Raw genomic sequence first — 11,224 nt, 5'->3', positions numbered from 1 at the left:
GATTAAAATAATTTACCATAACAGTGACTATAGATAAGTAACTTCACTTCCAGATAATGGTTGGAATCTTGTCGTATTTTTACCATTTTTTTCACAAAAATTTGAGGGTGAACTTTGATTGTTAAAAAATATACGGCCGTTGCGTGTTGTTGCGAGTTGCTATGACTACAGTGCTTCTGAACTGAACTTTATTTATCCACGGTGGTATATATATATATATATATATATATATATATATATATATATATATATATATATATATATATATATATATATATATATATATATATATATATATATGAACCTGTTTTCCATAAATGCCGTGTTTATCGAATATAACGTTTCAACAATCTTTGAAATTCATTTAGGGATTCTGCTTGTCTGATATTAGTAGGTAGGCAGTTCCACAAGACCGCGCCACTATAACTAAAGCTGTTTTTAAGATAATTGGTGCGGGGTAATGGAACAGCAAGCTTGTTCACAGAGTCTCTGAGTGAATAGTTAGTTACATCGTTACGATTTATAAATTTGAAATGTATAGATATTCAGGAGTGAGACGGTGTGTAGACTTATAAACCATCAACGTTTTCTGAATTTGACGTTGCGTATTTAGATTGTCCCACCCTAAAATTTCCATTATAAGTCCTGCATCCGCGTCAAAATTTGAAAAGGTAAATACTCGAGCTGCTCGGTTTTGTAGTTTCTGGAGTTGATTGGCTAAGGTCTTTCCACAGGTTCCCCATACGACGTTACAATAATCAAAGTAAGGTTGTATTAGAGCTCGATAGACAAGGTATAATGTTTCTGATGAAACAACAGACCTCAAACGCTTTATATCGCCGACACCAGAAGCTGCTTTTTTAGTTATTTTGTCGATATGGTAACTCCAGGTTAAGTTCTCGTCAATTAAGACGCCAAGAGATTTTGCTTTAAAGACTCTTTTGATTGGAACGCTATTAATTTCGAAATTAGGATTTTCAGAAAGTGTTCTCAATCTTTGCCTTGAGCCAATTAACATATATTCGGTTTTAGTCATATTGAGAGTAAGTTTATTTGATATTAACCAATTATTGACGTTTTCCAAATTTTGGTTAAGCTTAGATTCCAATACATCCAGAAACCCGCTTCCAGAAATATATTTCCATACTTTTCTTCTCACATACCAACAATACCACAAATACCCCAACCCTATGCTTAATTAATTTCGTTCAACCGAGGCGACGAGTTGCTGCATGCATGTATTTCTAGTATGAAATATAATACAATGTGTTTCGCACGCTGAAATCATCGCAGGGCATGCATGCAACGAGCGGTTTTCTATTTATTTAATGTTATAGTTTTGTTTTTGTTTTTTATTCTCGTAACTTTACTTTTTTTAATTCATATAAATTGGTAAATTATTGTCAAAATCAAATAAACTTTAAACTATCATAATATTCTTATAGATTACATAACCATAAAACATTTTGGCTGCTCTAGTTTCCAAAGTCGTCCATAGTTTCCAAATTTTGCTTTCAGAATTTAATTTATATGCTTCTGAAAACTCAAAATTCGCGTCGCGTTGCCGCATCGCGTCGCGCGAATAAATTCGCCTTGTGTAAAACCAGTGAGCTCCACATATATCTGGAGTAAGAACTTAAGACTTCCGTGAGGCAAACAAGTGAAGTAAAAAATGGCGAATATAGAGGCGCTATAGTACGTCAGTTTCAGTCCTCCCATGTGCGCGGTCAACTAAATTCGTATTTTTTAACTTTATTTTTTTATGCTGAAAAACGTACGAGTTTGAAGTAATACTAATAATTATATGATTATGAAATTTATAAACAAGAGTCAATCATAATGCACGTATATAAAAGAAACCTCAAAAAGAGCCCTATGCTAGGAAAGCTGGCTAAAAAATAAAGGAAAACTAGCGTTAAAGCCTTTCCAAACCAAAAACGAAACAAGACGCTCAAAACATGAGGTGGAAATATAGGAAAAAAACTCAAAATTAAAAAAATTAAACAAATCTAAAATGCGTAGTTGAATTTATGGCGAAAAATGCATATTTACTCACACGTACAGTCGGAAAATTTGGCACCCACATCTGGTAGATGCAGCGAAACAGGTTATCTGTAAAATGAAAAAATTCCATTCTTGTGCTCTCAAAATGATGAAAAACACGAAAATCTGAGGGTTTCGGGAACGTCACTCCCGGTCAAAAACAATGAAAAATATTTGGCCGCGCGAGTTAGGAGGACTAAAACTGACGTACTATAGCGCTTCAATTTCCGCTATCTTTGGCTTCACTTTTTACACCCAAAGTTCTTACTCCAGATATATGTGGAGTTCGCTGTGTAAAACGGGCTTCAAAGGCGATGACGTAATGACAAATGAGGATTATCACGCAATATCACGCAATAAACACTTGCTAGTTGTTTTTTATTACTGAGACGGACATATGTTCATCTTTAATCTATGATGCTATTCTCGCGTATTGTTTGCTTATTACGTCATCAGTGAGTGTGAGCAATTACGTATTCAAAAGCCCAAGAACTACGAGTTTCGTCAGATTGCGCATACAGTACAAACAAGTTTGGCGCAAAGAGAGTTTGAGAAATACGGCGGCAACTGCAACGTGCTCTTCAACAATGAAACTGATCCTTAAAGACATTATACTATTTCATTGAACACTAAAATTATATTCGTATTCTAGCTATTCTTTCTTTATATTTGTGTATATTAAATTACACTTTACATTGCATTATCATGCAGTATATACAAAAAGATGTGGTTATAAAGATCGTTGGCTTAAAATATAAATATGGTTTAAATTATAATAAATTACTTATGAATATGCTCACATAATTTATCGTTACTATTTGGGAGACTTCCTATATATTATACAACTTCGGGAATTGGCTAATTAAATTCTTTAAAAATTAACGGTGAGACTGGGCAAACGAGAATAGCTCAATTTTTACAATCGGATAAAAAACCAAATGTTTTCCAAAAGTCCAGAGTAGATGGAATGAGACCATAAATTGTCCGCTTGTTTTACCGGGATTCCTTTCTTCATGCCTTTCAACTGTCTTCCGGGGTATTCAATTTCCGAGGATAAATCATTTCGAAGGTTTCGTGGTTCTGATTTTTTTTTGAGCATGGTTGACATATCCTCCGAAGCAGGCTTTTGAAAGCTTTCTTGTACGTTATATCAAGACACGCATATATGATTGGGTTTAAAAAGGAGTTAAATATCGGAAGTGTACGTGTTATTCGAAAAATAATGAAGCAAACATGTACATTGCAATAATTATTATAAACTGACGGGGAATAATAAGATATCATCAACGTTGAAAAAAGGGGACCCCAACAAATTATAAATGCAACCACAACAACTAACAACATGCGGATGACTTGAAGATCTTTATAAAAATCTTTTCGCTCCCCTCTATCTTTGCTGTAAATCTGGCCCAGTTCACCATTTCGCATCCTCTTGCGTCGATTGTGTGCAACCAAAAAAATGAGAGATTGCATGACCAATATGATTATGGTTGGAACAAAAAACGCACTAACCGCGATGAATGTATGAAAACCCTTATTTCTAAACCCACATTCGGGTTCTAATATGATACCCAAGTCATCTTCGTAGGGAAACATATGTAATGTCGCATAAGTTGCTGCAATGAACCAGATGGTTCTGATGATGTTTCTTGACTTTGAATTTGTCATTCTTATTCGGTACTGAAGTGGCCTGCTGACTTTTAGATATTGGTCGAAACTGATGAACGTTAGTATGTAAATAGATGCCGTCGCCGAAAATGCATCGACCCAAATGAGAAAACGGCAAAGATGAATAGAGTTCATTGCTGGATTCTTCTCTATTTCATTAAAAATCTGACACGACAGAATCGGAGCCACGAACAAACCGAGTGAAAGATCAGCAACAGCCAGGCAAGCAACGAAATATTTGCGTGGCTCATGAAGGCTTTTCTCCTTCCAGGTGGCAATCAAGACTAAACTGTTTCCCAAGGTTGCGAAGATCGTGATAATTAGCATTATTGCTGCCTGTGAGTAGACAGTTGCTTCCTGAAAGGGGGACCCCACTATGAAAAAAACAAAAATGTGTCAGGACTTCATATAACTAAATTTACTCGTGCATGGGTTCGCCCCTCCATCTTGGGGAACTCTGAGGAAGGGTTTTGTACACGCCCTTATGATGTGGGAAACACATTTCATTTATATTATTACTATCATTAATACAATAATACACTTTGATATACAGATCTTTCTTTGTCTGTAAATTAGTATAAACCAGAGGAGGTTGGACAAGCAATTAGCAAGTTGTCACTTGAGCTCTCGACCAATAAGATCGCTCTATTTTCTCATCGCGTTTGAGAAAAATTTTGGCTAAAATTTTTGCATTCGTCGCGAAATAAATAGAGAAAAAATATAAATATTTAAATTTTCGGGTATATTTTCAAGTGCACTTACAGAAGAAGTAAAGATCTAGTGGTTTCTGTAAATATTATATTGTATCTTATATTGAGGCTTGAACCGGGAATGGCCGACTTAGGTGTAAATCTGTTTACAAGGTTTGAAATGAAATATCGATTTTCTTCATTCTTGGTAATTCGAAAGACAATCTTATAAGCTTCAAATCTGCTGGAATGATCTCGGTGATCCCCGGGCATTTTCCGAGATATTGGGCGTTGAATTGACTGTTGTCAAATTCAAGTTGGCGAAAATTGTGTCAATATATATACTTTTAAAAAATTGCCCCTCTAGTTTGTGCCATTTTCAATATTTTTTTTTAAAGTATCAAATTGCTTTTATGATATTATTTCGGAGAGTTACAAGTTATTTTAATGTTTTTTAGAACTTATATTACATTGCTGTGTTTGGTGATGAGCGTTACGTGTACTTTTACCCAGCTCATTAAACATACGTCCTGAATAATGCTCATGCAATATAACAATTTAAAAACATCTAAATTCATCCTTGCTATGAGACGTCATATCTATCCTACAATAGTTGTGCGCGTCTCTGCGATGGCTCATTGTGCGATAGTTTCTTAAGACAAATGGAATATTATATTATATCAAGGAAGACCATTATGTAGAAAATGTATAAAAGATTGGCAAGATATTGAATAGTGCTTAAGATATTTAAAAATGTTATCGCAAGAAGTCGAATAATGGGTTTTAAACCTTAACTCCCTTTATGTTACTCCATATACATAAGGCTACTCGTATACTTATAAACTAATTGTTTTTGCTTGAAGTATACTTATAAAACATGTAAGTATAGTTATATCTAAAATATAAAATATATATAATTAATAATATATATAAAGTAATACCCGCTGCATATCTATAAAGAAGACAACTCATCAATATACGCTATAGCAATATATGTATACCACTTATTAACCGAATTTGAGGCCCGTACTAAAAAAATATCAGACCGAGGTCTTGACAGTACGGACCGAGCGATAGCGAGGTCCGTACATAGAAGACCGAGGTCTGATATTTTTCCAGTACAGACCGAACGTATTCGGTTAATAAGAGATTTATTATACGGCATACAGTATTTAGTTTATTTATTTATGCAATGCGCTGCAGCATTCTTGCCGGCTCTTTCGCCAGCCAGTCGCCAAGCAAGCACTGAAGTGGCTTCAAAAACTTTATTTTTTATTCGTTAAATAAGAATGATACAGTAATATATACAAATATCAAAGATGAATAAATATAATATTTACATGTACCAAATAATGCTCTTCTTCGTCCTATTCTCCGTCGATATTTTTCGTGTCAAAAATAAAAGTGCAAGCTTGTTTTTGTTCAAGAATATGAGAGTTGGACCGTTACTATGGCAACGGTCTAACACTGGGGGATTCCAGACCGGCAAAGAACCAATCAGCGCACGCCATTTAGTCACAAGATCGCGTGCCATATATAATAAATAGTTGTATAAAACTTTTATGCTTGGATTAAACCTTATTAACATATATTCACAAACTTTCTTTCCTCTGTGTTTATAGGACAGAACTTGCAGGTCTTCGTAGAATTAGCTCTCCACAGCAAACACAAAAAATACATGTAAACACCTCTTATCTATATGTCATTAGGGCCTGTTCTTTATACTATTGAATTAACATGTAATAACAGTAGCTAGCTATAACTTTCAAAATCGGTAAGAAATTTAAAGTAGTATTTAAAGTAGTAATTACTTTAAGAAATTTAAAGTAATTTATCTTAAGTGGTTAAAATGCTATTTATCTTAAGTGGTTATATGCCGTAGATGACGATTTTGTAAAGCTACAATTAATCGAAAATGTTTGAGCGAGAAATCCAAGCCATTTTAAACGTTTCAAACACTTGCCGAGCATGCCCTGTTGGTCACTTTACGCTCACGCGCACTAAAAAAAGCGGCCATATTTAATTACTATAGGCCGCCTAGTTCCAGCTCTGTATCTATTGTTTACTCTGTGGTATGGATGAACACATTCAATTTTAGAATTATCAAAAAGGCTCATCATGATATTCAGGGTGTATACGAACAACTGTATCTCTGTCCGAAATTTAAAATTTGCACTTTTGTGGGGCTATTCTAAAATAAAATATTTTTTCACTCCCGGTTTGAATAGTACATATCACAACATGGCTTTGTATAGGGGTTGGAGGTGCGACAAGCTATAATATCGTCAAAGTGTTTCCACTCCTTACTTAGAATAATGCTTAACGAATATACGAAATAATCATCATCATGGATGTCCGTCGCGAAGCGATGATGACGTCAGTGTCGCACTTAAAAGCAGCAATCAACCGGTTATTCCCTATTATCTATATATAAATTCTGAGCTATAAAAACTCCGCATGGCGATAATTTTTGCAATTTTACAACCAATTATAAACTCTCCAATTTTAGTTTGGTATGCTCTTTCCATATAAGGCCTACTAAGGCGTTTTTGTTTGCTCAACCAGTTCAGATTTGCTAACAATAATTAGGTCGATTGAGTTGAAGTCTCGTTTGTTGTTCTACAGTAGTGGGTTGCTTATTAATCACTGTATATTCAAATTGATCTAAAATACTCTGCAGTCTTATCCCATTTGTTGTTAGATTTCTCCTTTTCCGAGTCATATCACACGTTGAAATCTCCTACTAGCAGAATGTTTCGATGCTTTATCCAGACTCTTTCCAATATTTCACTAAATCGGTCGAAAAACTTAAGGTCCGAAGGTGGTCTATAGAAATTTCCAACAACAAAAGCACTTGAATTTACTCGACCTCGGGATATAAGAGAGGAGGATATAAGGATATAAGACGTGAGCAACAAATGTTGTCATTTACATACATTAAGCAGCCACCACCTGCAGCTCCAGAGTTCCTGTCTTTGCTAAATATTTTGTAATTTTCTATGTTAATTATTTTACTTGATATTTTTCGGTCAAGGTGGGTTTCTGTTATTGCCAGTATATCAAAACGACACATGCATTTGAACGAGAACCTTTAATTCATCAGCCTTGTTTCGAAGACTTCTGATATTAATGTGAGCAACGCTGAGTTTATATGAGCCGCTTTGAATCTCACTAGCAAAATCTTGCAGATAGTCTGAATCTTGTATGGCTGTACCTTGCAAGCTTGGCCCTGGGTTTTGTTCTACATCCCCCGCACGAATTAGTCGAATTTGTCTAGTAGCGGTAGCATTCGAATAATAGGTGATACGAACTTTCGTAAGTTTGGATTTTGGCCTTTTTCCGGCATGTTTCGGTGGTTTCGAATGATTTCGAATATTGGTATGCAAATTGTATTCCTTCTCTCCCAAATTGAGCTCGCTGAGGCGTTCAGTTGCGAAGTGACCAAATACCTCACCAAAATTCTGCTTTGTTTCTTTGCTCATATGATATAATTTGAAGAAAGATTGATGTATCGCTTTCCTTACTCCATCATGGCCCGTCTTATTTGACGACTTTGCGAACAAAACGCGAAGTTTGAATGTCAAATCAATTTTCATTTTCCAGTGCAACCACCACCACTTGTGTGACAAATAACAAACCCTAAAGTAAACTTAAAGCACTTCTATTGCTGTAGTACGAAGTGCAGCATTTGTTTAGTTCTGTTTCTAAACATTTTGACGATAATGATCTTAAATATTATATCTTCTTATGGAACATACCAAATATTGTATCTTATGTCTTAAATATTATATCTGCAATAACCAGACATTTTGGCGGGAAGTAATAATTCGTGGCTCTTGCGATAACTGAAAACGAGCTAATAATTAGGTAATTATACTTCCATGCAGAAGCTATAAAGCTTTTCTGCATGATATCAAGGTTTTCGCCAAGCTGGTAGAATACCCTCTTCGATAAGTTAATAATTTATACGTATTGAAGAAGCCTTATGTAATTTACTTGACCTATCCAACTTATCCAAGGTAAAGATATGATGTAGTCGAGTTTCATCGATCAAACTAAAGTGTTTAAGCTTATCTTGCTATGGTCGATTAAATTTAAAAATTTGTCAATGTTTTCTATACCGTTATCAATTGGCAGCTAAATGTCTCGCACGTATACCATTCGTTCGTCGATCGTTTCAAATAATCGCCATGCTTAGCACCAGGGACCAGTTGTTCAAAGCTAGGTTAGCGCTAACCCTAGGTTAAACTTAATACAGTGTTTTATTTAATGTGCTTCTGACTGACCACTGTTTTGAAATTTTACAACGACTGTTTCAAATGGCAACGTCCGTTTACGAAGGAAAAAATTGCCTCTCCGACAAGGGATGCTGCAACTTAAACCCAGTAATTGTAGATACAAGGTCAAATTTTTGTCGTATTCTGTATTTGCTGAAACTACCAAAGAAATTATTAGGATTTCTTATAACATATTGAATTCCATATATATAACTACATATATAAATATATATATATATATATATATATATATTAAATATAATATAATATGTATATATATGCATATATATATATATATATATATATATATATATATATATATATATATATATCGCCTGACGATCGCTTTATAGCGTGAAACTCAGAGTAGCTAAGCTAGTCTTTCAATAAATAAATATATATATATATATATATATATATATATATATATATATATATATATATATATATATATATATATATATATATGTATATATATATATATATATATATATATATATATATATATAAATATATATATATATATATATACCGGGTGGCGCAAAAAAATGTTCCTCCTCTTTGACTTAATTTAATTTAAAAACTAAAAAAGATATCATTTTAAAGTAAAGTCAATTGAGTGGAGTGGTATTTAAACTTAAATTTTAATGTAAGCCTTGTTCATTTCTATATAATATTAGCCAAGATATAGGCGTTCAAACTCAAGGTAGCGTTTCTGGGAGAAGCAAAAGATGTTCTAAAATAGAATGAAAACAGCACGTAACAGTAAGAACAAATATTGATAGCTTCGTCTGGCAAATCCTCACTGTTTTTATGCTAAAACTTCTCTTGCATTATTAGTCCTTGCATATTCCAAACAAATCCAAACTCGTGGAAGTTGAAAATAACCGTTAGTTGAGTCGCGATATTTAGTCATGTTATTCGCTTCGTCAAAAAATGCACCTTTATTTTAAACGGCTCGATCTCGACTAATATTGTACAGAATTGTTCCAGACATATATCAAAATTTAAGTTAGACATTACCGCGTTCAACAAACTTTATTTGATAATATATATATATATATATATATATATATATATATATATATATATATATATATATATATATATATATATCTTGGCGGGAAGTAATTATATCACCTGTTTTGCCAGGGCCGAAATGTGTTTCATTATCCATTGCAAAAAGATTATGCCAGATTTCTGTTGGATATATGTACCGTTGCTCGCTGTGGTGTTATTGGAGATCGTTTTGTTCGTCAAACACTGACTTTCCTATAGTTTGCATCAATAAGAAATTTATATAGTAATATAATTATTTCCCAAAATTTGAAATGCATGTCGATCGCTTTAGCATAACTATACCAATATTGACTGGCAAAGACTTTTCTTATAAAGAACATGCGTGCTTATAAAAATACTTCAAATCCCTAGAAGTTTTCACGTTCGCTATAATGTTGGTTAAAACTAATTGTAAATTGTCTTTTAATTTTCCTATAAATTTTTATTTGTGTTTTCACAACAATTCGGTGCAATTCGTACGCCTTACAAGCAATTGTCGCGTAATTTACAAAAACACACACACATACATAAAATCTATATATAACGTTAAAATTAAGAGATATAAATTATGATCTTATTTTTGACCAATTTATATATAAACTCATTTTTATACGAGGTCAAAGATTTTAAAAACAATATTTTAAGCATATCCCTCGTGCATATAGACTAACCTCCTAATGTTTTCCAAATGGATACGTTAATTCCCAAAAAAGTGTCGCTGTTGTGTTGCGTTCTGCTCTCAAGGAAGTTTGCAAACCTTTGTTTTAAAATCGTTCGTGACAATACGCTCGTATTTATGTGGTCACGGATGCATGTATGTGTAAATTGGAGAGAAATTAAGATTAGAGTTTAGGTAAAAGTTTTGTTATCTCTTGAACTCATCAGTTGATTGTTTATCTAACATGCATGTGTGCTGGAAAGTGTTTATTTAAATTAGTGGTGTAGCCAGCCCGACGATATATATAGTCCTGATATGAAAAATTTAAGTTCATGGAAATTATTTATTTTATTAAAGCCCGGGTTAACGGACCGAAAGCTTTGCAGTAACTCATTTTTTTTACGAGGTCGAAGATTTTGAAAACAATATTTATATCACTCGTGCATGCATATAGACTCGTAAACCTAACATATAACCTCGTAATGTTTTCCAAATTAGATACGTTAATTCGCAAAAAAATGTCGATTCGTGACGTTCTTGGTAAAGGTCGCTGTTTTGTTGCGTTCTGTTCTCAAGGGAGTTTGCACACCTCTGTTTTAAAATCGTTCGTGACAATACACTGGTTAACGGGCCGAAAGCTTTGCAGTATTAAATACTTACGTGGTTTATACCTACAAGCTAAATTACTCATTGATGTCACAATGCAAACATACAAGAGTATTATACACTTATAATGTAGCTATGCTCCCGAGGGAAATAGTGAGTTTTGTTTTCCTAAGAGTCTGGAAAAAGAAACCCACTTTACTTTGTTATGAAAAGAATCGGGCAAA

At 33.7% G+C, this 11,224-nt stretch overlaps 1 protein-coding gene across 1 annotated transcript; it reads right to left on the bottom strand.

Moving 5' to 3' along the window:
• Positions 1 to 3,063: 3,063 nt before the first annotated feature.
• LOC114537509 (trace amine-associated receptor 6-like) lies at positions 3,064 to 7,996 on the bottom strand. Its single transcript, XM_028558548.1, has 2 exons — positions 7,615 to 7,996; positions 3,064 to 4,085 (listed from the first exon to the last, which is right to left on the bottom strand). Exons 1-2 carry the CDS (start codon positions 7,994 to 7,996, stop codon positions 3,064 to 3,066), a joined length of 1,404 nt encoding a protein of 467 aa, XP_028414349.1.
• Between the last annotated feature and the right edge of the window lie 3,228 nt (positions 7,997 to 11,224).

Source organism: Dendronephthya gigantea, unplaced genomic scaffold, assembly GCF_004324835.1.
Source record: "Dendronephthya gigantea isolate DGI-Jeju-01 unplaced genomic scaffold, DenGig_1.0 000158F, whole genome shotgun sequence".
NCBI classification, from domain to species: domain Eukaryota; kingdom Metazoa; phylum Cnidaria; class Anthozoa; order Malacalcyonacea; family Nephtheidae; genus Dendronephthya; species Dendronephthya gigantea.
This window is presented reverse-complemented; position numbering and strand designations above follow the sequence as displayed.

Bases quoted from the DNA above. Each gene is read 5' to 3' on its own strand.
- LOC114537509 (XM_028558548.1), bottom strand. From the start codon at position 7,996: ATGAAAATTGATTTGACATTCAAACTTCGCGTTTTGTTCGCAAAGTCG. The intron at 4,086-7,614 runs GTACAGCCATAC...TTTTTTTCATAG, and splicing joins CCCAGGGCCAAGCTTGCAAG to TGGGGTCCCCCTTTCAGGAA.